General features: G+C 38.5%; 1 protein-coding gene and 1 long non-coding RNA gene across 4 annotated transcripts in view; both read right to left on the bottom strand.

The window, feature by feature from the left end:
* PRKG1 (protein kinase cGMP-dependent 1) overlaps positions 1–27,361 on the bottom strand; it is an 833,788-nt gene that overhangs the window by 258,190 nt on the left and 548,237 nt on the right. For all 3 annotated transcript variants that reach the window (XM_072995266.2, XM_072995265.2, XM_072995267.2), the window contains exon 4: positions 25,703–25,808. In XM_072995266.2, coding sequence (XP_072851367.1) covers positions 25,703–25,808 — 106 coding nt within the window. The remainder of the gene's footprint in view (positions 1–25,702; positions 25,809–27,361) is intronic.
* On the bottom strand, positions 1,956–10,473 carry LOC144588424 (uncharacterized). Its single transcript, XR_013543991.1, has 2 exons — positions 4,226–10,473; positions 1,956–3,903 (listed from the first exon to the last, which is right to left on the bottom strand). It is a non-coding gene; the product is annotated as an uncharacterized LOC144588424 (long non-coding RNA).

Raw genomic sequence — 27,361 nt, 5'->3', positions numbered from 1 at the left:
ATTTATGGAAATTCTACGCATAAATGACCTCCAACATTTCCTCTGATAAACTACCCTGTTCAAGTCTTTCCAGTTCAGAACTACGTCTTCCTTTATTTAAACAAATTCATCTCATCCTACGTCTCCTCTAGGATGAGAGGCCAGTTTGTGCCATTTTGTTTAGTGGCTGAACAGGTCTTCGATGCTTCCCAGCCCTGCCTCCTCTGTTGGATGCAAACTCAGTGGCACTGCCCAGAGGAGGCAGGGCAGAGAAGAAAGGCCACTGCCTCCAAGTTGTTGGCCCTTTCCTTTTCATTCTACATTCCTTGGGAGTAGGATGGAAAGCAGGTGGGAGAAGGAACTCCAAGCAAAGCACAAGCAGCCCCTTCAGTTAGGCAGAAGAAGGAACCACAGACGAAGGCCCCTCTCTCCAAGAACTGCCGGAGCTCTCAGGGCTGCCTCCATGACCCTGGTGCCCTCAGTGTCCAACAGGGGCAGCAGCACATACTCCAACTCAGCTGCAGTGCCAGCACAAGAGAAAGAGGAGGCTCTAGAAGGAGTAAAGGAGTGGACCCTAGTGCCCGCCTCTACCGGCCATTGTTAAAAGTGTTCAGATTGGGGCTACGACTCATTCTGTTCTCCCATTTTACAAGACTGGAACTTGCAGGGACACCTGTGTTTCAACAGGGGCTTCCCTTGAAAGGACATTCCCTGGGAGGTTAGTGCAGGGAACTCAACACTCCCAGGAAGCTCACTGGGAGTTGTAGCTTCTACTTCTAGTGTTCCCATTTGGGGAAATTGCCTCAGTTTCACCATTTTTGCCTCCAGAGGCTTGGTTTGCTCTAGGACCCACTTGTTCATCTTTCTGGTAGTCCTGGTATCTGCAAAGCTCTTATCCTGCACAATATTTCAAACAAATCATTTTTTTCCTCTCAGCTTTCATACTCTAACATAGTAATTGGGAATACAATATTGTGAAGGATCTTGATTTCTAGTGACACTTAATTACACTTGATAATATCTTCTAATTCCTTAATTGCTGCCCTTCCAAATCTCAGTCTTCTTCTGATTTCTTGGCTGTAATCTCCATGTGGATTAATGATTGAGCCAAGGTATACAAAATCTTTAACAATTTCAATTTTTTCATTATCAGCATTACAGTTGTGTAGTTCTTCTGTAGTCATGACTTTTGTCTTCTTAATGTGCAGCTGCAATCCTGCTTTGGAACTTTCTTCTTTCACTTTCACCATAAATAATTTTAAGTCATTACTGCTTTCTTCCTGTAGATTGTGTCATCTGCATAGCTTAAATTATTAATTATTATTTTCACTCCTCTTTCATCTGAATCTAGGCTGGCTTTCTATATGATATGCTCTGCATTTAGATTGAACAGATAAGGGGATAAAATGCACCCTTATCTGAAACCTTTTCCTATAGGAAACTATTTTATTCCTCCATATTCTGTCCTAACAGTAGCTTCTTGTTCATAATACAGGTTAGTTTTTTTATACGGTCATAGACCTGAAAATTCAAAGATAAAAACATAATACAGGATATACAGAATAAGCCAGTTTATATAACATATCAACAGTATAAAACTTGAGTCAGGTGATTGTCTTAATATAACATTTTACGAATTCTTAAAACTGAGAATAAAAACTTAGCCACTGACTGTGTTATTAATTGGTTCTCTCCTGACAGCAGAAACTTCAGGTAGTCTGTGGGAGATATACTAGTACATTAACACATTATTGGATAGAGATAGCGGAAACGTTTGGACCTATATAAGCTGCATTCTAGAATGGTGTGTGCCAAGGACTCAACTGTTTCTTCCTCACAGGGCCATATCCTTTCTACATAGGGAATGTTATTAAATGCCCTTTTAACAAGGATGAGGGAAAGGAAATTAAACCTAGCCCTTGAGAAGACAAAATGTTACCTTGGTACTGTGATTTGGTATAGGTAGTTTGCTGACTTGGGGAAATTAAAATTTAAACCAAAGTACATTGCTGAGCAGGTCCTGTCTGCACATCCTAGTGAATGCTGAGGTCTATATCTTTAATACGTTGTACAAGCATTGACTTCGTACTGTCATAAGGCTGACTCAGAAAGAAGTCCATAGAGAAGCCTAAAAGATGTAATTTGTCTGTAAATCCCTTATGCCATGAGCTGGTAAAGACAAATTTTTGTAGATAGTGTGAATACCCACTGGTTGTGGGAGCATATTCCACCTTCAACCAGCATCGGAATGCATACAGCCAAGCTTGACATTCCACCGATTGGAGGCCAGCCTCTAAACGCAAGGCAGCTGAAGAATTCATTGCGAATAGGAGTCGCAGTGAATTTGATCGAGCACTTTCAACAGAGGGATTGAAACCATTTATCCAAATTGTAATGCCATACAGGAGCTGTGCAATAATTTTATACTTAACTACGAGCAGCAGGGATGAACTGTACACTCTGGACATAGTGGTATCATCTAAGAACTTCGCTTGTATTATTAGCCCCCTGCACTGCTGCTTGTCTATGGTGAGACCAGGAGAAGGTAGGTGAAAAGACAATTCCCAAGTATTTAAATGTTTTAACTTGCTCTATACGCTGGCCCTCAATAACCTGTTCTTTAATTTTACTATGCCTAGAGAAAACCATTATTTTGATTTTCTTGAAATTAACTGTTAATACATTGTTCCTGCGGTAACTCATAACATAATACAGGATATGCATGAGGACAATCAAATGATAGGCACATCTATTTCTATCAGAAAGCTTCTCATGATCCATACAAAGGCTTTGCCATAGTCTATAAATCATAAACTGATCTTCTTCTGAAATGTTTTGGTGTGCTCCAGCAGCCAGAAAATATTTGCAATATGACCTCAAGTTCCTCTTTCTTTTTGGAATCCAGCTTGAATCCATCAGACATTTCTATCTCTGTATAAGGTAAATACCTTTGTTGCAAAACCTCACACATCACTTCAATTGCATTGGAAATTAGACTAATGGGCCTATAGTTATTGTATTCTTTGGCATCTCCTTTCTTGGGGACTGGAATGTATTTTGAACATGAGCTGGTCACCCGACCATAATAAATAAATTCATTATTTTGAACATTTCCAGTGTGTGGGCTATTATTTTATTTTTCATATTTGTTGACATAATCTTGTTAGGACTTTGACAGATTCAGTCTCTGTGGCTTGAAATAGTTCCATTGGTATCTTATCTACCCCTGGTGATTAATTTATTTTTTGTGTTTTCAGTTCAGCCTTAATTTCATTTTCTAGAATTACAGGTTCTTCATCATAGGATTCCTCTTCAAAGGATTCTTCATTTATTGCTTCTGTGTAGGTCTTCTGTTTTGAGTTTGACCTTTTTATTTGATCTTGAGCAGACAGTATGCTTCCCTGTTGATTCTTCAGCATGTCTAGTCTAAGTTGAAATTTCCCTTTGGCTTCTTGGGTCTTCTGGAAAATCTCTTGTTTTTCTTTGTTTGTTATATTGTTTCTTTGCACTGATTATTGTCTCTGCTTTCAGGATTCTGGCCTTACCTCTGTAGCCTTTTGCTTTTGACCTGGCCTTAAGAACTTTGTTTCCTCCATCATCCATCTAGGTTCTTCTCTCTCTCTCTCTCTCTCTCTCTCTCTCTCTCTCTCTCTCTCTCTTTTTTTTTTTTTTTGCATTCCTCGCTAATAATACCTCTGGTTTCAATCGACAGTGTTTCTAGTTCATGGTCAACTGAGTTTAGTAATGCATATCTGTTCTTTATGTTCTTCTCCCTCACACTCCCTGATCTTTTCCAGTACCTTTATAGTTGCCCTCTCAAGTCTCAGTCTTTCAATTTCTTGGCTGCAGTCATCATTTGGATTGATGACTAAGCCAAGTTATATTTTGATTTTTGTTGGTCAATATTAAAGTTATATAATTCCTCTATAGTCATGACTATAGTCATGACAAGGAAATCAACCCTGAGTGCTCACTGGAAGGACAGATCCTGAAGCTGAGGCTCCAGTACTTTGGCCATCTCATGAGAAGAAAAGAGTCCTTGGAAAAAACCTTGATGTTAGGAAGGTGTGATGGCAAGAGGAGAAGGGGATGACCGAGGATGAGATGGCTGGACAGTGTCTGCGAAGCAACCAACATGAACCTGACACAACTCCGGGAGGCAGTAGAAGACAGGAGGGCCTGGCGTGCTCTGGTCCATGGGGTCACGAAGAGTCGGACACGACTAAACGACTAAACACACACACACACATAGTCATGACTTTGCTTGTATATAGATTAAATAATGGCCCTATAGTTAGTGCAATCTAAAAAAAGCAAAGCAAAGTGTGCTGCTTATATACCACCCCATAGTGCTTCAAGCACTCTCTGGATGGTTTCCAAGTTAATTATGCAGACTACACATTGTAACCCCCCCACACACACACACAAACTGGGTACTCATTTTACTGACCTCAGAAGGACAGAAGGCTGAGTCAACCTTGAGCCGGCTACCTGGGATTGAACTCTGGGTTGTGAGCACAGTTTTGGCTGCAGTACAGCAGTTTAACCACTAAACCACAAAGCTCCTCTAACATCTACTTCCTTTGAGATTGAAGTGTGTGCTGTACATTTCCAGTCTGTGGGCTACTGTTCTGTTTTCCAAATTTGTCATATTCTTGTGAGAATGCTGATATATATTGTCTCTGTACCTTGAAATAGTATACTTCCTACTCCTGATGATTTATTTCTTCCAATACCTTGGAGAACAGCGTTTAGTTCATTTTCTAAAACTTTTCTAAATATCTTTCTTTAACAAAAAGATCTGTCTTCCTTGCTTTTTTCTATATTTTTCTTTAGTGAATTGTTTCCATCTTCTCTTTTTATCTCTTGATCAAATAATGCATTCCCTACTGATTTTCCAGCATCTTTAGGTCTTTTTGATTTCTTGCCTCTTACAAAAGAAAGCTCTTTTTTCTCCTTGATATTATTGTTGTCCTCTTCAATGTCTTTGGAAGTATTACTATAATAGTTCCCTTTGTTCTTATGAGCAAGTCACTGAAAAGTTGCATTTAGGATTCTGATCCTATTTCTGTCATCCTTTACTTCTTTTTTCTTGCCTGCCTTTAACAGAAAAGCACATCTTGTTCCAATGTGTGATTCCATTCTTCTCGCACACTTTGCATAAAGCATTACATTTCTGCTTTTGAATCTGCAGCTGAAACATAGCCCTGAATGATGCTTCTGTTAACAGGCATTTCATGAAGTCTGATTGATATTGTTCCGTCAGGTCTGATTATAAGCACTCACAACAAGGATAGTGTAGCCAACCGAGCATCAGCCTAGGATTTGGGAGACCTAAGTTCAAATTCCCACTTGACCATGGAAACTCACTGGGGGGATAGTGGTACTGTAAAACCATCTCTTAAATATCTTCCATACCTCAGAAACACTACCTGTACTAGAGTTGCCAGAATTCATGGAACATCACACACTCCTGAGTCCTAGTTGAATAATTTATTCCCTACTAACATTGATAATATCCCAAGTATTAGCATTTCTTGCAGACGTAACACTGTTCCATACTGTAAACAAACTATCAAAGGAATGGGGAATTTTTCCCCAACATGTGGGGATGGGCAGTTTGTCTGAGTACATGCTATTGCTGGTAGCTCTGGAGACATTATATCTGTACAAGTTCAGTGTGAAGAAACTCTTTTCTATTACTGTCAAATAGCGCTTGGTTTCAAATTAAGGATGAACAACGTCTGTGAAGTCTGCATTTAAATTAATCTTGACAATCTACTAGAAAAGCTCTTTTAAATTCTAAAGCTTAAACACTTAGTATTGGTAGAGCTTTCTTCTTCAAAGAAAGAAAAGAAAGATAAAGACAAGATTTTATACTTATATTCTAGTTCTGAAAAGTCAACTGAAAATAATCAGGCAACCATTTGCTTGGGTCCATAGTTTTGGAAATCTCCTTAAAAGAAGGAACATTTTTTTTATTTTGTCTTGCCACCCAAAATAATGTAAACTACTAAGAAATGGGAGAAATAACAGTATAATGAAGCTTCAAAAGAGATTGTTGTTGTCGCCATCATCATCGCTGTCTTTGTGATCAAGATTCAAACTCATTATACGTATATATTTCAACAGTAAAACTGTAAGCTGCCCAAATGCACACAGAAATTGTAAATAGGGATATAAATGTATGATCACCAAGCTGGTGACTGATCATAGTCAAGTGGAATGTAGTGGTAACGCATGCATTCATAAAGGGACAATTTACACATGGGCTCTTAACCTACCTGGAGACTGTGCATGAGAGTGAAGGTTTTTAGAAATCCTACAATTGAATACAGTACACACATAGAGGCTTCTGATTTTGCCTATGCAATAAAATGCATATAGATAGAACTACTGGATTTGTGACAACTAGAATCAGAACGTTCAAGTGCTGCATAATAAAATGAAGAATAAAAGCCCTGCTGGTAAAGCATTTCTTTGAATGTGGACACACAAGAATTATCTTGGGTTTTCCTGTATTGAACAAAATAAAGAATGTGGACCACAATTATTGAAGAACTGTTCCACAGAGAACTCTTTTACATTTTTACTATGGGCATGTCTCCCATTGGATTCAATGAATAGATTGCTATGTGTTAGAATATAGCAATTTAAACATTCAATATAAGTTTAAATTACTTATTTCACTATTCATGATTGGTCATTATTATTGGTGTGCTGGAATTCTACACTTTCACTCTCACAATGGTTTCAAGGTACATGTGTGTGAATGAGAGATGCCTGAGCCACTGAGCTCTCAAAAAAAAATTAAGAACAAGGATTTTGTGATATTCTTACTTTCCTACTTAGAAATCCACGCAACAAAGCACAGCCCATTGCCATTCGATACATATTGTGTGACTCCCTGGAAAAGACCCTGATGCTGGGAAAGTGTGAAGGCAAGAGGGGAAGAGGACGACAGAGGACAAGATGGTTGGACAGTGTCACCAAAGCTACCAATATGAATTTAACCAAACGCCGGGAGGCGGTGGAAGATAGGAGGGTCTGGCGTGCTCTGGTCCACGGCGTCACGAAGAGTCGGACATGACTAAATGACTAAACAACAACAAGAGTTAAAGCATTATTTGATCTAAGCAGCATATAACGTAGAAAAAATGTTTTTAAAAGTGTTTTTGAAATACCTTGTCTTCCTATAGTTAAAGAGAATGATTTTTCATTGTCACTGGAAAGGAAATCAGCTGACACCATTCCAGCCAAAATTGGAAAGTTTTGGGAAGAGGATGTCTCAAATTAGACCCTTCGGAGCAAAGACTGTTTTCCCTTTGGGTTATCAAAATAGGCATATCATAGAAAGCCTTTTTGTTTGTTTGTTTGTTTGACTAATTATAGAGGCTGCAGTTAAAACTTTCAGTTAAATTATGTTGTATGACATTTAAATAGAAAACACTTTCTCTTGCAAACTACATATCCTATGCTACAATTTGAAACAAACTGACATCTTGGGACCGTTTCTAAATTATAAGGTTTAATACAATTTTTCTTCCTCTGTTAGAGGGAAATTTTATCAACTGAAGCAATGCAAAGACAAGACAACAACCTAATCAGTATACTCAAGTCATTCTGTTTCTTCCCACAGTTTTTCTAGCATTGACCAAAGACAATAATGACAACAGCAATAACAGAACCAAGAAAGTCATAACTGATCTGTCTATATATCCATGCTTTCAAAAAAAAAAAAAAAAAAAAAACACGGGTGCATCTGCTTGGTCAAAAATGAGAACTGGGAATAGGGGTTCAATCTTTATTACACTCCCCTTGAAAATTCAAGTTTGCAGCTTGTGGGTACTGCTGGATTCATCTCTGAATCTCAATGCTGAAGTCTAAGTGGTAGCTAGGAGTACATCAATAAAATCACAAACCTTCAAACTGATTCCAACTTACGTTGACCTCTTTCAGGGTTTTCTAGGTGCAGTCCCCTCTTCTGGGGACATTCTGGGACTGTGCAGTTTGCCTAAGGCCACACAGGCTGGCTCTTTTCATAAAAGGCACAGTGGAAAACTGATCTCCCTCCCTCTGGCTCTGTGGTACCCAACTCACTGAGCTGTCCAGACACCTAGAAGTAGATTAACAGAGTTAAAACTAGTGCACCAGCTGTGTCTGCCTCGGATGCTAGGACACATGCCTCAGTTACTACCTGAGTAGATTCGTGTACCTTGGCTCAACTATCTCTGACACTCTCTCCCTAGATGTCGAGCTAAATAAACACATTGACAAAGCAGCTGTCATGTTCTCTAGACTTACAAAGAGAGTATGGCTTAAGAAGAAGCTGACGGCATATGCCAAGATCCAGGCTTATAGAGCCTGTGTCCTGAGCACACTCCTGTACTGCAATGAGTCTTGGATCTTTTGTGCATGGCAGGAGAGGAAGCTGAACACCTTCCATATGCGTTGTCTCCCACACATTATTGGTATCACCTGGCAGGACAAAGTTCCAAATAGAGTAGTCCTGGAATGAGCTGGAATTTTTAGCATGTATATATTACTGAAATAGCGACATCTACGTTGGCTTGGGCATGTCATGAGAATGGCTGATGGTTGGATTCCAAAAGATCTCCTGTATGGAGAATTAGTGCAGGGAAATCACCCCAGAAGGAGACCACAGCTGCGATACAAGGATATCTGCAAGTGGGATCTGAAGGCCTTAGGAATGGACCTCAACAGATGGGAAATTTTGACATCTGAGCGCTCAGTCTGGAGGCAGGTGGTGCATCATGGCCTCTCCCAATTTGAAGAGACACTTGTCCAGCAGGCGGAGGCAAAGAGGCAGTCCCGAAAGCAGCAAAATCAGGGAGCTGGGCAGGGGGCAGACTGTATTTGTCTTCAGTGTGGAAGGGATTGACGCTCTCAAACTGGCCTTCTCAGCCACGCTAGACACTGTTCCAAGACCTCTAGTCAGAGCATGTTACCATAGTCTCTCGAGATTGAAGGATGCATACTAAAATTACTAAAATATGCTGTACACATGGCTGCCTTTGAGGAATGTTTGAGAACTTGAGATGATCTAAAATAGTACAACCAGACTGCTGAACAGGACAGTTATATGAAATATATAGCTGCTTTCCTACAAAAGCTTCACAAAATCTCTATCTAGAGATAGAGACAGGTAGTTAGGATTCCCTGGATTGTTTCCCCTTAGCCTTCCCTACTTGACTGTGTCTTCATCTATAAACTGATATTTCCAGGCTTGACTCCTCCTCCAGAAACTTTTCCTTCTCTCCCTCTCCCTCTGATCAAACTGGATGATACACTTAACATGATTTTAGAAGTGCTTCCTCAAATGATGAAATAAGTCTGTTTTCACAGCATTTGAATTCTTCAAATACATTTCATGCATTGAGCATGTTTTGTTCTATGACTTTGCGAATCTGATTGCTGTGATAATGATCTTGGAGGAAATCCACTGTGGAAAAGAAAAAAAATTGTAAAATCTGAAGAAATATTTATCCCCTTCATGCCTAATTTGAATATCATTCATGTAGTCAGTGGCAGCAAACCTATGTTTGCCCTCTTACGAATGGTTAGATCACCAATAAAACTTTCATTTCGCTGAGGAAAGGCTTATGTAGATGATCCCAAACACCAGTACCTTTATAGGTCAAAGTTTCATTTCACCACTTCAAAGTTTCCACTTAACTGCTGTACTCGTGAGAACGTGCTATTGTGTATCGTAGATCATACTGGCTAAATAGATCTAAGTGGTGCTGTGTCTTTGGGGAAATAATGCACTGGATTAACCATGCTGCTTACCTGTAACTGTGATTCTTTGAGTGGTCATCTCTGAAGTTACATTGATGGATTTCCATGAGCCCACACAGAATATTCTGGAATCTTCCCAAGAGGAGCACTGCCCATTCTATTACATGTGCCCATACCTATTCCCTCCAAACCCCTCAATTTCAAGTCCACCATAGATAATTCAAATCAAGGACATCAAAGCGGGGAGATGAGAGGGGTGTACAAGTCAACAGATGACTATTCAAAGAATCACAGTTGCATGCGAATCCTGCCAGTATCTCATATCCAGCATATAATGTCGTATATATGTAGACGGTTGGGCCCATGTGGCTGCTTTGCAGATTTCCAGCAATGGGTTCCCTCTTGAAAAGGTCACTCATTGTAGCATTCTCTATTTATTAGGTCTATGGTTCATGTTATATTATGTAATGGTTCATGTAATGGAAATGGTTCATGCATATTAATGTTGCTGAGAGGCGGAGCTGAGACAGATGCTATAAGAGGTGGAGCCTGAGTCAGTCAAGGGGTCAGTAAGAAAAATGTAAGAGTCAGGCAGAGGAAAGTCAGACAGAGTAATAGAGTGTGTAGTTTGGGAATTTCTGAGGTGTGATTAGCTACTGAAGATATTCATGAATCAATCTTTGTAATTAATAAACCAATGTTTTATTTAAAAGAACCTGAAGTGTGGACCTGAATCTTTCTGAAGTAATGGTGATATAGAGATCGCCTGGTGGCAGCAAGTGTAAAAGAAGAGAGTGTTTGCCTTTGTGTGCTCTGATTCTTAACGGTCAAGCAAGGAGCATGAGGGTGGATGCCACACTCATATAGCTAGAACGCACAGAATGGGCACAAAGAAGAGAGGGAATTGATTGCATTCATGCATTGAGCAGGGAGTTGGACTTGATAGCCTTGTAGGCCCCTTCCAACTTCACTTTTCTATGATTCTATGATTCTACGAAATGGGGTGTAAACAATAGTAATAGTAATAGTAATGGTAATGGTAATAGTAGTAGTAGTAGTAACAGCAACAGCAACAGCAACAGCAACAGCAGCAGCAGCAGCAGCAGCAGCAGCAGCAGCAGCAGCAGCAACAACAACAACAACAACAACAACAACAACAACAACAACAATAATAATAATAATAATAATAATAATAATAATAATAATAATAATAACCATATGTCATCAAATGCTCAAAACACAGCATGACTGCAGCTGCCACTCCACTTGGAAAAATATCTAGGTGAAACTGCTTCACCAAATATAATGAATTGCCCTTTATGTTTTTGCTCTGGAAACGCAGCATGGGAAAAGGATATAGCTGGATGGGACACTACTCTGTCCCTAAAAAAATTAAATAAGGAGAATGAAACGGGAAGGCACACGGCTTTGCTGACATCTTGCCAATGTCAGCACTACCAGAAAAACTATCTCCACAGACATAAGTCTTGAGTTCACAGTGGCTAAAGGTTGAGAAATAAGTCTGCTGAGGGCATCAGTCAGACTCCAAGGTTCATGGTTTTGGGGCAGAAATAAATTATTAAGCACATCAGCAAGACAGTGGGAGCTGAAATGGCTGCTGAATAAAGTATAAGTGATAACATCATAAGTCCATCACGTTTCAAGGATAAGGATAATTGAAGAAATGTCAAGATTTTAAATTTGGACAGTTGATTCAGAGAGACCCCTATTAATATCTGGAAGACTTTACACCTAAAAGAGGTATGTGCACTAGCCTCCCCAGACATATCTAAGCCAATGATGAGCCCGGGTGGGTATGGTAGTCAGTCACAGTCAGATCCTCCATGCTGTGAGATTTAAAGAGTGAGTATCAGGATATAATATTTTGCCATTCTCTTGGGAGCATAGATCTAACTTGGCTGGTTATTATTGAAACTTCCAATCAAAGAGTACGGGAAAAAATGGATATCAAGTCTGCCTCAGTATCATGGTCCAAAATCCTGCTGTGCATCTCCAACTATGCAGTGGGAATTAGCATCACTGTCAGCAGTAGAATGCCACTGATCACATGGTTCGCACAATGCCATGAGTTAGTGATCACCCAGAAACTGAAAAAGGAAATTTTTATTCAGCAGCAATCTGCTGTTGGCAATGGTATTGTTCTTGATGCACAGGCAAAACCTGCCCAACAGGATTTCAGTCAAATTGAGATTAGAATGCGGCTGCACTGTCCTGTCTTATTCTTGTGAGAATTCTTGTATCAACAGAAATGAAAGGAACATGCATGGAAGAGGAAAGGTAGATCATAGAGGACATAGTTTCAAATTTCTTTCCTTCTTTATCACTTGAAGCTGAATGGAGTTTACTTTTGAACATGACTTGGGCTGCATCCACCATAATGGAATTAGGTGGGTTTAAAAAAAAAAAATCTCACAATCCTTATTCACTTTATAGAAGAGGTTAATTTTCTATAATCTGGAAGTAGACAACATGAGTTTTGCTATGATTATTAAGTATTTCTGCAAGAGCCACTAGTTCTATACACATCTAAGCATGGGTTGGTCTGAAAATTTCTGAATTTCTAGCTCCCATGCATTAGTCACACGTACCAAACGGTCCACAAAGCTGATATCCTCAGTTGGAGAGAGTGCATTACTATTGGCTACTGGTTGTCCAGTGATGTGAAGACAACCTTGAGGGAAACCTTCGCCACTATAAGAATCTGAATTCTCCTCAAGTTAAGAAATTGTAGGGGGTATGGCCTGAAAGAAATGGAAAATTGGTGAATTTCTTGGTTCCTTGTCTGAGAAAGCATTCTCAGAGCAGGAAAAATAAAGAAAAACTCCACAGACTCTATTGGCTTCTGAGTTAATGAGCTCTAAAAGCAACAGAAGGGGAGGAAGCAGAAAATTGACTTTAAACTAGATCTCAGCCCAAAAAAGGAGGCGGTGTCTCAGCAAGAGGAAACAGCTAAATAGAAAGTAGTCTAGCTGACTTATTGTTGTACATTAAAAGAGCCAAACTGATTAAGAAGTTAAGTGAAAACATCTGGGGAAAATTAGTTTGGTAGTGTTCTTATGAGATATATCCTCCCAGGAGGGAGTAGATGGTGGATTGTGAATATGTCTTGATATGACCTGTGCCGAGAAGAAAAACAAAACTTCAAACGGGATTGTCTAAAACTGTGGAACAGCAGCTTGGGAAAAATAATTGCTGAGACTGTCTCAGGGTTCTGTCCTCCCTGGAGGAGAGAGTAGATATCTGATTGTGGGCTAAGAAGTCAAGAGGAAATATCAGCTTGGGTAAACAATTGCTGTGACATTCCTTTGAGGCATATCCTCCCCAGAAGGGAGTAGATATGGGACTGAAACCTGTGACTAAATCTCAGTTAAACAGACAGTTTTGGAAAACGATTTCCCAATCTATTGCCAGAGTCTAGTGGATAAAATATGTATATTGGCCAGTTAAGCAAGATCACCGTGGGAATTTTAAAAGGAGAAGAGTATATATAAACAGGGGGTTAGAGAAGCTAAACTAAAAATAAAATAAGCTAAGCTAAAATAAAACTCTGACTGTTTCACTTAACTTCACTTAATCTTGAGCTTCATCTCATGGTCAACTCTTAAGAGTTGCTTGGAAAAAGTATTGAGATCCATCTCCTGGCCACTTTAAGAAATGCAGGGCAAAAAGATTAACATATTTGGTTGTTCTGGGTTTTTCGGGCTCTTTGGTCGTGTTCTGAAGGTTGTTCTTCCTGATGTTTTGCCAGTCTCTGTGGCTGGCATCTTCAGAGGACAGCAACCTGTACTCTGGTTGCTGTCCTCTGAAGATGCCGGCCACAGAGACTGATGAAACATCAGGAAGAATAACCTTCAGAACCCGGCCAAAGAGCCCGAAAAACCCAGAACAACCATTAGATCCCGGCCATGAAAGCCTTCACAAATATATTAACATTTTTACTACTAAAGTGAATTAGAGTCTGTTAATGCAGTGGTTCTTAACCTTTTTGAAAGAAACGCCCCCTTGAGCCATTGAGGAAGTTATCATCGCCCCCTTCCCCGCGGTGATGATATCTTGTTTGTTTGTTTGTTTGTTTGTTTATGACACTTAAATCCAATGACCCCTGAAAACAAAATTAATTTCCAAGAAAATGAAATGCCCCCCAAAAAGTAACATTTAATGATTTAGTTGCAAGTGAATTTTAAGACGCAAAAAGAAATATAAAAAGGGCATAAAAACAAATGCAGGAACTAAAAATTTCAAGACAAAAAGTCTGAAACTAAATTAAAATTGGAGGAAAATATATATTCATGCACACTGTAAAAAGGCTGCAGCCATCTTCACAGGTTTGGCTTGCTCCAGCGCCCCCTACCGCCCCCTTCTGCTCCAGCACCCCCACACTGCCCTTTTTCGTTCTACCGCCCCCCTGAAAAATGAAATCGCCCCCTGGGGGGCATTATCGCCCACGTTAAGAACCACTGTGTTAATGCATCAAGGAAGGTCAAAGCAAAGAGAGCAAAAAGAAAGACCTATGTGGGTGAGATGTGGCCCTGTGGATGGTGGCTTGGGAAACTCCCTCATGTTTGGGGGGAGTGGCTCTAGCCACGAAGAGTGGGGTCCGCAGCCTGGGGGTACACCTGGACCTGGTGCTCACCATGGAAACGCAGGTGGCGTCGGTAGTCTGCACCGCCTTTTTCCACCTTTGGCGGATTGCCCGGTTGCGACCTTACCTAGACACGGGGGCGCTCACTACCTTAGTACATGCACTCGTAATTTCTAAATTAGACTACTGTAACACGTTCTATGTGGGGCTTCCTTTGAAGCTGATGCGAAAACTTCAAGTGGTGCAGAATGCAGTGGCCAAATTCCTTACTGGAGTGAGAAAATACCAACATATCTCTCCTACTCTGGCCATGCTGCACTGGCTGCCCATCCGTTTCTGCATTGACTTCAAAGTGTTAATGCTTACATATAAAGCCCTAAACGGTTTAGGACCTCAATACTTGGTGGAACGCTTACTTCCAAATAGTTCTACCTGTGTCACCCGCGCGAGCCAGGAGGTGAGGCTGAGGAGCCTGATGCCGAGGGAGGCCCAGAAGGAAAGAACTAGAAACCGGGCCTTCTCGGCGGTGGCTCCTCGCCTCTGGAATAACCTACCTCCGGAGATTCATGCTGCACCCTCGCTGGGTACTTTTAAGAACCAAGTAAAAACGTGGATGTATAGGCAGGCCTTCCCTTCCAGTTAATTCCTGTCCTCTTTCCTTTTTTATTCTTTTTCTCTTTATTTGATTTATTTTGTATTTTTCCCATCTTGCAGAATCATTTAATTAATTAATTGTTATAAATTTTTCTTGAACTTGTTATCCTTTATGTTGCAAGCCGCCTAGAGTGGTCGAAATGACTAGATAGGCGGGGTATAAATACAATCAATCAATCAATCAATCAATAAAGGACACTGCAGATCTAAAAACTAGGCCAACCAACCAGTCGCTTGCACATTCAACCCATGTGGAAGCCATGTATCAAAAGCATCACAAGAAAAATAAACCTGAAGCTATGGATGTGAAAAGAATTCCAGATACTATAGGGGAGATGAGTGAAATTCTGAAGTCAGTGGATGAAAAAATGACAATTGTGGGTCAAAATGTGACTAGTTTAGAACAAATGGTGACCAATTTAGACCAAAATGTATCCAGTTTAGATCAAAGGGTGGCCAATTTGGATCAAAAAGTAACATCCATACAGAAGGAATATAAAACATTAAGCAAAAAAAGTGGGAAAGGAGTTAACAACTATGGATGGTACAGCTGAGATTACACAAAAGCAAATCAAGTATTACTCGAGTAAATTATTGGATCAGGAAATGGCCACTATGGATCTGAGGACCCAGAGGATTCAAAAGATATTCAATAGCATAACACCAAAACATCAGAATAAAGGAGAATAAAAGATCTCAGACCAGAAGAAGAAAAAACCCTGATCTCCAAAAATTGTCATCCGGCTAAATGGGTTCGCCCCTGAAATTCCCTGGTCAATTTACAATGTGGAGAGGAGCCATTGTGCAGATACAAAGAACTATAGAGGAGCATCAAGACATGTCCTGTTGAGATTCTGTATTTTCAGAAAAAAGCAGGAACTAATGTAAGGTTTAAGAGAAAACCCAGAAAATCTGAAGTTAAATGGAGATGCAATTCAGGTCTTTAATGACTACTGCAATGACACAATGGCATTCCAGCACTAAATGAGGGGAGTTACAGCTATTCTGATGGCAAAGAACATAACATGCAGCTGAGGTTATCCAGTGTTGTTGAGAATTACATTTAAAGGGAAAAGACACAAGAGTGGCATGAGCCTCTTCTGCCCTGGATATTATGAAAGACTATGCCATGATAACCAAAGAGGAATGAGAGAAGTGAGTTAATAAGATGAAAGAAGAAGAGCAAGGTGTGCAGGTCAGAGAGGAACAACAAATAGATCAAGACTCGACTGATATTGACCAAGAAAAAGAGGCACAAGGAGCAAAATATAAACATCAGAAGAAGTGAAAAGCAAAAAGGAAAACAAGGTGAAAAAAAGTTGATAGTAATAACAATAATAAATGATGGTTGTAACTTTGCAATCTCAAATGGGGTATTTTGGTAAAAGCATAGAAGGTAAATATAGGGTAGCTAGCTAAGATCCAGAAAGTAAAGGGCTCAGATGATGGGGGGTGGGGGGGGAGAGAATACAAAGGAAAGAGATCTGGTAAAAAGAGGTATTAGGGATAAAATTAGTTACAGCAGAGTGAGATCAAGAATAAAGGGAATGACTAAAGATGGAATAAGCCCTCAATAATTAATACAATAAATTAACATTTAAGTAGTAGAAGTTTTTATGCTTTGGAAATTTGGTAATTTTCCTTTTAACTTTGATTAAATGGATAAAGGTTAGCTTTTTGTAAAATAATAGGGTGAGACAAAGAGAGGGTCTCAGGCATGTTATCAGGCTGCACTCTCCCTTCCCTGCAGTCAGAAGACTATGAAACCGAAGGAGGTTGATAGGAAGAAAGGAGGAAGAAAGAAATATAAATGTGGTAAGAGAGTTCAGACGGGTGAAGAAGAGTGAGGGATGGTGAAGAGTACAATGTATTCTACTTTATTTTGTTAGTGTTAGTATTATGTTTATGTGTATGCACAACTCAGGACTAGGAAATCAAATACTGAAAGGTAATCATGGTTTAACAAATAAAAGGTGCTAACATGGAATGCAAAAGGCCTAGGATCTAATGTGAAAAGAGCTAAAATTCAGAATGTATTAAATAAGCGGAAAGTGGATATTATCTTTTTACAAGAAATGCATCAAAAAAGGAGTGAATGAACTTCTAAGTACAGTAACTGAATTTAAGTCAATGAGAAATAATTTGGTACATGGAAATCCAGGGGGCTTATCCATCTTAATATCCAAAATATGTGAATTTAAAATTATAAAAGTAGAAAAGGATACAGAAGGTCAAATTTTGAGAATTCAGGGCCAACTAAAAGGTGAAGACAGCACCCTACTGAATGCACATGCACCAAATGAAAACCAGGAAGCATTTTTGAGAATGTACTGAATATGCTAGATAAGATACGAAAAGGTTATGTTATAGTGGCAGGAGACTTCAATTTGTCTATAGATACTTTTATAGATAGGACAAAAAATCCGAAAGAAGAAAAGAGGAGTAAAAATACAATATTGAAAAAAGTAATGAGTAAAATTGATTTGAAGGATGTATGAAGGGAAATAAAAGGGGATGAGAGGGAGTTCTTCTATTCAACACTACATAAGACTTGCTCAAGAACTGTTCATATATTTGTATCCAAGGACTTTTTAGCAAGGGAAAATAATATAGATATAAATGTTATACAAATATCAAATCATACTAAAGTGAGTAAGGATACACTATTAAATGTGATTATAGGAAAGTAAATGATGGGAAACTGATGCAAAAAATTATTGTCATAAACATAAAATAGATAAATTTCATAAAAAAATTTGGAAGAGACCAGGAAGATAAATGAAGAGGGGGGACAACAAACTAAGATAAAATGGGATTTCATGAAGGAAGTAGCTAGAGGTTATGTGGTAAAAGAAGCACTTTTTAGAAAATCAATTAAAAATACAGGAATTAGAAGACAATATTAAAGCAGCGGAAAATATATTTTAAGAACTAGAGTTAACAAAGCTTTATAGAGTTATAAGCAAAAAGGAAGGAATTAGAGCGAATTCATCTGGAAAGGATACAAAGGAATTTAATACAGTGGTGCCTCGCATTACGATGTTAATTTGTTCCAGCGAAATCGCTGTAGAATGAAAATATCGTAAAGCAAAATTAAAAAGCCCATAGAAACACATTAAAACCCGATTAATGCATTCCTATGGGCTTGAAACTCACCATCCAGCGAAGATCCTCCATAGTGCGGCCATTTTCGCTGCCTGTGCAGGGAGGAATCCATCCCAGAAAAGAGCAGGGAGCCAATATTTTTACCCAGCGGCCATTTCGAAACCAATGATCAGCTGTAGGAACACTGTCATTTTGCGAGAATCGGTTCCCGAAGCAGGGAACCGATCATCGCAAAGTGAAATTCCTCCATAGGAAATTTTGCGATCACAAAAACTTCGTCATAATGCAATTTCGTTGTAAAACGGAGCGCTCGTCTTGCAAGCCACCACTGTATATTCTAAAAGAGAATATTTTGCATTCAATAATAAAAGCTCTAAACTATTAGTGAAATCAACTCTGTTAAAAAAGATAACTATACAAGATTATAAGAGTGGAAGATGTAATAAATATATATATAATACACACACACATACGTACTAGCAATAATCCATTATTAGAGAAAGTTTGAGAAAGTTAAAGAATATAGAGAGAGTAATTTTAGGAATCTACATAATAGAATTAATATTAATTATTACCAAAGGTATTAAAACAGCAGGAAAAACACCCCAAATGGATGGACTTGGCCCAGAGCATTATAAAGTATTTTTTAAACTCCTTATATATTAAGTTAAACTCCTTATACGTAAGTTAAAAACATTATACAATCAAATTTTAAAAGGAGATGAAATTCCCCAATTGTGGAAAGAATAATTAATAGTTCTAATTTCAAAACTAGGTAAAAATCCAATGCTTATGGAATCCTACAGACCAATATCATTGATAAATCAATATGTAAAAATATTTACTGATATTTTGGCAAACAGATCAAATAGTTTTATAGGAAATGAGTTTATAAAAGGAAAATAAATGGCAGATTTAGTGTGAAGAGTGCTTAAGACAATGAGAGACCAAATGTAAGGCAGGAAGAATAGCACTGGATAGTTTGAAAGCATTTGATTTGGTGGAATGGGACTCATTAAACATGTCTGGTTAAACATTTAAGATTCTGTATTCATTTTAGGCATATATTTCAACAACTATATCCACAGAATACAGCAAAGATTCTAGTAAATGATAGGATAACAGATACAATATCTATAGTCCGAGGAACAAGGCAAGGATGTCCATGATCTCCAGTTTTATTTATATTAATAGATATGTTTGCAAATGCAATCAAAGAGGATGAAGAAATAAAAGGAATAGGATATGGGGAAAATAACAAGGTGAATTTATTTGCAGGTACTGTACTTTGTTATTAATTAAAAACTCAACTGAATCTATACAGAGAATCCAAAAACACTTAAAGCAATTTGGGGAAATAACATGATTAAAGGTAAACTGGAATAAATCATAATGCATACTACTAAAATATACAGAGGAAAAGATAATGAAGATGAATATTTTTGAGGGAAAGTTGAAAAATGATATTAAATACTTAGGAATACATATTGTTTGGAACTTACAAGATATGATTAAAATGAATCTGGAAAAGTTGAATAAAGCAATTAGAGAACAGATAAAGGAATTTCAAAAACAAAAAATTGTTTTAGTGGCTTAGTGTTATGTAAAATGAAAATTATGAACAAATTAATTTTTTATTTTGGTTGATACCAATGAAAGTTGAGCAACAACAGTTAAAAGAATGGCAGGTAATGATTAATATATATTGCAACAGTAATATGAGAGCTCGAATTAATAAAAATGTATGGTATCACAAAAAGAACATCATGTAGGTCTATGAATATTAAATTATATTATATAGCAAATCAATTGAGACATATTCCTGATAGTGAATAAAAAAATGATAACAGAGGGAGTTAGAATTTTATGGAAAGAAGGAATGATGGAAAACATATTTTTAAAAGAGAAAATCAAGGGAGAGATGAAAAATATAGATAATCCCTTCTTTAACAAAATACAGACTTTTGGAAAAATTATAAAGGAATAAGTCCACCACCTTCACCTTTGTCACAGATTGCAGAAATTTAAAAAAAAACAGATAATCTTAAAGGGAATCTTAAAAGATTTCCTTACTCCCTCATAATTCCCTTACTTATCAAGTAAAGGAATTATGAGGATAAAAGAATTGACAAAACAAATGCAAGATAGGGAACATATAAGAGAGAAATGGAACAATAAGCATAATATATAAAACGTTAATACAGGCAGAATATTTTAAAAAGTGTGTTAAAAGTTCTCTGTCAAGAAGATTTGAATGAGGAAATTAAAACAGAAAATTAGAGTAAAATGTGGGCTAAAATAATAATGCAAAATATGTATGTACGGATGAAAGAAAATTGTTACAAAGTAACCCGGAGATTGTATATAACACTGGTAAAGTTAGATATAATAAATAAAGATATACAGTGGTGCCTCACACAGCGAGGTTAATCCGTTCCGGATTAACCCTCTCTGTGTGAAAGCATCGTTGAACGGGGCAAGAAAACCAATTGGAACACATTAAACAGCGTTTAATGCGTTCCAATTGGGCTGAATACTCACCGTTCAACGATGCTTCCGGGCGGCTGGCAGCCGTTTTCATACCCTCCCCTCGCTGAACGAGGGCATGAAAATGGCTGCGATCAGCTGTTCGGCGGGTCCAAAATGGCCGCCGGAACAGCCGAAATGGCCGGCCGCAGCGTTTTCGTGCCCTTGGTAAGCGAGGGGAGAGCGCGAAAATGCTGCGTGCAGCCATTTCGGATGTTCCGGCAGCATTTTCGCACCCTCCCCTTGCTTACCAAGGGCACGAAAACGCTGCGCGCGGCCATTTTGGACCCACCGACCAGCTGATTGGCGGGTCGCAAAGCGAAGGTCGGTAAGCGAACTGCTTACCGTCCTTCGCTCTGTGAATTGTGCCCTATCTAGGTGCGATCGCAAAAACAGCACCGTTGCGCGGATTCGTCGCTCTACGGAGCGACCGTTCTGCGAGGCACCACTGTACTTTCATTATGTTGGAGATACATTAAAGAAAAGGGGGCATATATACATAGTGGTGGGTTTGTGAAATAAGGAAGAAGGAATGAACAATGATTTTCAAGGCGATAAGAGAAATACCATAATTGGTGTGGAGGTAAAAATGTCCCGAATGACTGCTTTGTTTAATTTCCTTTATAATAAGCAATTGAAGGGGGAAGAAAAGGAATTAATTATTATAATGGTGATGATGGCAAGGTTAATATTCACAAAAAACTGGAAGGCTAATAAATTACTGTGGAGGAGTGGTACACAGAAATTTGGAATATGGCAATTAATGATCAGCTAACTTGTGAAATTAAAATTAGAAGAGGAATGATGAGTGTAATGATTTTAAACAAATATGGAGTTTATTCTCGAAGGCTTTCACAGCCAGAATCTGATAGCTGTTGTAGGTTTTTCGGGTTGTTTGGCCATGTTCCAGAACACGGCCAAACAGCCTGAAAAACCTACAACAACCATTAAAATATGGAGTTTGTTTTTGGTACATGTGTTTGAGAAAGGGAAGGAGTGTACGCCAAGAGATGGGTCAATGTATTACTGGCGAGAAATAGGGTGATTTGAAATATAAGAATTAAGAACATGGAACTAGTCCTCCAGAGTGTGGTGTGGGTAGCACAGAATGGAGAAGAGGGATTGGTTATGTCATTAGTGGACAAATGACAGTGATTCATAAAATGGATAAAAGAAGGAAATTGTACCAAATGAAGACTGGACAAAAACTACATAAATCTTGCCATCAATTAAGTTACAATAGACATTGACTGAGATCAGTATCTATTATGATACTGAATAGAAGGGCTTGATCCAAGTCATGCTTTGAAAATATATAATAACATGGATTGTAAGTGTCAACATAATGAGAATAATAAGCCTCGTAATGAGACAGTATCTGTTGTTTCTGCATGCATGAATAATGGCAGCTATGAGGGTGGGGGGAATAATAATTGGTCTTCTAGGCAGAACCACAAGACAAAGAGAAATGAACATAGGATGAAATTGCATCTCAAATGGTACAAATTAGATTATAAAGACTTTTCTCAGTAAAGTTACAGATGCTGACCTCAAATTTCCTACTGTTAAGATTGTTCTGTTGTGATAAGGGAAGACTGATCTGTGATCTCACTCTGAGAACAAGAAATTGCTGCTGGGAAGAATAAGATGGTTTGTTGTCAAGAAGTGGTCAACAGCAGAGACTTTTTTCAAACTATTCTCATTGCTGTTCTCTAAATTTGTATTCAGGTACGGCATAAAATAATCTCTCAATTTGTTAATAAGGTTAGAAGGAACAGAATTCCATTTTCAATTTATTATAAACACACAAACAGAGGTAGTATAGGAATATCAAATTTAAAACTTTAGCAAAGCAGACAAGAAAAATGGTCTGGGTAATCCGTGATTCACATCCCCAATGAATGTGGAAATTACCACATTAATGAGGTGAGAAGACTTCCCTTTTCAAAGATGAAAAGTATCAGCAATTCTGTTTTGAGCAATGCGTTAAAAATCTGGTCCATGTGTGAGAGAAAACTTATACTTTTCCCATTATCTTTGATTCCCTTTTTTGGTCATCCCTTGTTTGCAGAAAAGAATACTGTACATTTTCTGAGTTTAAGGGCTGAGAATCCAAGGGCCTTCATTTAGTTCCTTAAAAAACTATTTGTAGGGTTTAACTCTAAATCAGACCACAAATCCAGACAGAAGTAGAATCAATTAAAGTCTCTTGGATGCAAATAGATTAGGTTATTCAGTTTTTCTTGTTAAAGCCCAAATAGCAGGGCCCCTATCACCTTTTGAAAATCTTGTTATGCAAACTAAAGAAGAGATCAAAGCACTAATCTCCAAGTTTTACACTTTATTGGTTGATGCCATATATAAAAGCACTTAGTTGAAAAATTAGATTGGGAAAAAGATTTTGACTTTGATAATATTTGGTGTTCCTAAAAGCATGGGCCTGCCAGGTTTCCACCTCTTCAGACATTAGGCAGCATAATTCTAAATTGCTTTATTGTTGGTATCTAACCTCTCCTAAAATTAATCACATCAATTAAAATGTACTGGAGAATTGGTAGCATGCCTAACTCTTACATTTTTTGGTGGAGTTGTTAATTGACTTCCCAATTCTGGGTAAAGGCCTTTAAGAGGATGGAAAAGATAACTGAACAACCCATCCACCTCTTCCCTTCATCTTTTATCTATTTTTTTGGGGGGACGACAATAAATCATTTAAAGCATAAGCAGCTGGTTCTGCCAATGGTGCTTGGAAGCACATCTACAAACAGTTCACAGCAGGAAAAGTGGAAAAAATGTTACTAAAGAAATGGAGTGTATAGCACTGGTGGAAAAATCAATACAAGGAATCAACTGCTCAAGAAATCTTCAAGCATATGGTTCACTCCTTTCCAATAGCCATAGTGACATTTTTCACCTTCCTTTCAGGCACATCTATGGAATGATATGTTTCATTAAGTTCCATAAGTCTCCTGACTGGAGGAAGCTAAGCCTCGTGATTGTATGTGCTCTCCATGTACAAATGGATATACACATCTAGATAGCTCAGGAGTACACCAGGCATAGCTTATGCCGGACACCTTCTGTCCTCAGAGGGTGGCCGAAAGGATTAACACACCTTTACAGAATTCACTCAGATCACTTTGATAAGTCCCACTGAAAACCCAACAAGAAAAAGAAGAGATCAGACCCTATTCTAAAAATATATTCTTATAAAAATACGCCTACTTTGTTCAATGGGAATTACTTTTTAATAATCTAGCACAGGGGTGTCCAACCTTTCACCTTCCCTGGGCCACATTAGAAGATGAAAAATTGGTTTGGGCTGCACATACATTTGGTTTGGGCCACATGGGGGGCAGCCCTAGCTGTCCTCCACAGCCCCGCTCCAAGCGCACTTACCAGCAGCTGCGATTTGAGAGGGCAGAGGCTGCTAGCTTCGACTCCGGCAGCTTTATGGGGCTGGGAGGTCCACCTATTGATGGGGATGGTGCAATGCAGTCATGCAGCCCTCCTGTCCCCTCCCCTCCCACTCCTTCCTTCCCTCTCTCCCCCTTTACTGTTGTGACATGCCCCGGCCATATTCTGGCCACAAGCGCCGGCAGTGTAACTTGAAACTTTGGAATTTCTTTAAAAATAAAAAATTGCACTGGGCCGCATTACGAGCTGACCTGGGCTGCATGCGGCCCTCGGGCCGCGGGTTGGACAAGCCTGATCTAGCACATTACTACCCTGTTTCCTCGAAAGTAAGACCTAATCTGAAAATAAGCCCCAGTATGATTTTTCGGAATGCTTGTAATCTAAGCCCTGTCCCAAAAATAAGCCCTAGTCATGTGAAACCCCGTCCTCCAATATTGTGCAGCATTGTGCAGCAACTGGAGGAAGATGACATGACTGTATTTGAATAAATGTAGATTGTTGTACATGAAAAAAATTAAAACATCCCCTGAAAATAAGGCCTACTGCATTTTTGGAGCAAAATTTAATATAAGACCCTGTCTTATTTTTGGGAAAGCACGGCATAACTAACAGACACTATAGAAAACGTGTCATGTCCAATTTGACTCCAGTGAGCATAGGCACACATAAAGCTGCATAGGATTATGTATAATTGTTCTTCATGACAATGACTGTTGAATAATTCCAAACTTTGAGATAGATTTAGTATATTTACACAGTACTTCCATTTCTACACTAGATTATTCCTCTTTTTATGGCTCTGTAAGACTAACATACAGGAACAAATTTGGAAGGAAATAGCTTTACTAGGCTTAGAACTGAAGGCTAATGGGAACACTGTTACCCAGGCAACATGAGTGGCTTGTTGGCTACACACAGCTGCCCGGTAGATTTGCGTGGTATCCTTTTTTCTCTGTAAATGTACCACATATTTTGATGATTTTTAATTAAAATGTAATTCATATTTGAGTACATTTGCTCAACTAGACTGTTCTATAATTATGTTATTTTCGTATTTTGTTGGGTACTTGATATTATTTTTTTAAAGCAGAAATACTTGAATATATTTGGAGAGCTTACATTCAAGTTTAAGGGATAAAAAGACATACTGGCACACTATTCTTCTTCTCTGACTCATTTGACCCATATTTTGTATATGCCTGCAGCAAAAGTTTTTATTTCACTTCCGCTTTGTAATGTGCTTGTGTATTGAAGATACAGAAACAAGTGTTTAAAGCTCCCAAACTGGCCTTAAAACTACTTAATTTTTTTTCTTTATTATTTCTCTAATAGTGCTTTCCTAAATGAAAGGTCTCTGGCTCATCTGAAAAATGCTCTTTATCTGTTTATTATCTTTGCTCTACAAACAACTATGCAGATAAATAATTTCAATGAGAAAAAAGCACACAATAATGAGGCTGAGACATCATTAGTTTTCCTTCCAGGTCTTATGACATGCATGTAGTTGAAATGGAAAATAAAAAGTGCTGGGTGAAAACAACTGCTCATTATATCTACTATATTCACTCAAACAAGAACAATCAAACAAAAACTCATGCAAAAACTGCAGAAAGTATGAGCAGAAAGCATAGATATAATTTAAAATAAAAAGTGCCATACCTTTTTAAAAATTCCATATACTCTGTATGCTTGATAAGGCCAGTCCTCATCATTATTGTTTGGAAACATTGCCGATCAATAGCCCAAAGTTTCACATTTACAAGAGCTGCAAAAGAAAAGAAAAGGGGTAATTTGTATTAGAATTTTTTTTAATTTAAACATTTTAATGAATTGCAGAGGATACTAATAATCTCTAAGAAGACAGAATTATTATTTTCTTTTTCCAACCTTAAAAAAGAGGGGAAAACTACTTGGCAATGGATAGCACAGTCTATCTTGAGCTAAAAATATTACATCACCATCATCATCTCTTTCAGAGATTTCACACCATATTTGGATAAAATTCTTGAGCAAGGGTCATATCCACAAGTAGTGATAAAAACGATGCAGTCATTATATTTTCAATTTGGTAATTTTTAAACATTCTATTACTCCTTCAGAAGACAACAAATTAATACAAGTATAACCCTATACAGATGGTATAGAGGTCAGTCCTTATGAGTTCCACTGGGTGTACTCCAAGTGTGGCCGTTATCCGATTTTCTGTTTTCTACCATTGAAGCAGCTTCTGAAAATGATAAAGTAGATTACCCCTCTCTCCTACAGCCCAAATTGGCATCTTCAAAATCTGCTCTGCACTCTCCAGAGTAGGTTTCAGAGTGGTAGGCTAGTGGGGAAATCCAGCTGTGGCATACAAGTTTGTCCTGTAACTTGGCAGTACATAATTCTAACATAATTCTAACATAGGTCTTATATGCTACTCAGAAATCAGCAGGACTTTGGAGTAGAAGAGCACATGAGGTATGCTGTAAGAATTTATCTTTCTCTCTCTGAAATAATAAATATTCCAGCTCCTGAACACTTCAGAAACACTCTGTGCCAGCCACTGGGGGTTTAACATACTTAGCTTTCTATCTGAAAAACTTGTAAAAGGTAACTACTATAGATAAATACTCATTTAACGACAATATGCTCTCAGATTTTTTCTTAAATCAAGAGACATCAGCTAAACACCTGTTGGTGGAGCTATGACACACAGCAAGGACGACATCAGCCATGCCATTGCCGTGGCTGTTCTGGAGCAATTACAAGCTTCCTAGAGTCAATCTCTTGAGATCCCCTTCATCCTAGGGCAGCCATCAGGAGCTGCAGAATAGGGGAAGGACCGATTTTCCATTTGTTTTAAATTGTTCTCCCTCTTGTTTTGTAGCTCCTGAAAGTTGACCCAGGAGCACTTTCGAACACTTTCAATTAGTTTTGGAGCTGATATAGACCAAAGAAAGGTATAGAGAAGCTCACTCCTGAAGAAGGCTTCGCCGAAACACATTGAGCCAGAGTTTTTTTAACGACTCATTTAAAGAAATACAGAATAAAGAGCTTGTTTCTACTTTCTACATCCTGAGACCTCATCTCTCATTTATAATCTGGACTTCCGCGGATGTACCAGTTCCCTTTGTTTTGTTGATCACTTGGAATCCCCCAAACGTGAGGGGGTAGGAAGCTTTTTATTGCTCTTAAACAGCTGCGGTTGAGCCATGGCTGATGGCATCACCCTCGTCGCATTGTGTACAGTTATGCAATAGAATTTAAGCCATAAAGTCAAAGAGAATACTGGCAAACAACCAGTATTCCCTTTCCACAGCTGTTTTCATACTGCCA

Source organism: Pogona vitticeps, chromosome 3 (genome assembly GCF_051106095.1).
Source record: "Pogona vitticeps strain Pit_001003342236 chromosome 3, PviZW2.1, whole genome shotgun sequence".
Lineage (NCBI taxonomy): Eukaryota > Metazoa > Chordata > Lepidosauria > Squamata > Agamidae > Pogona > Pogona vitticeps.
Note: the sequence above shows the minus strand (reverse complement) of the source record. Positions and strands in the feature narration are given on the sequence as shown.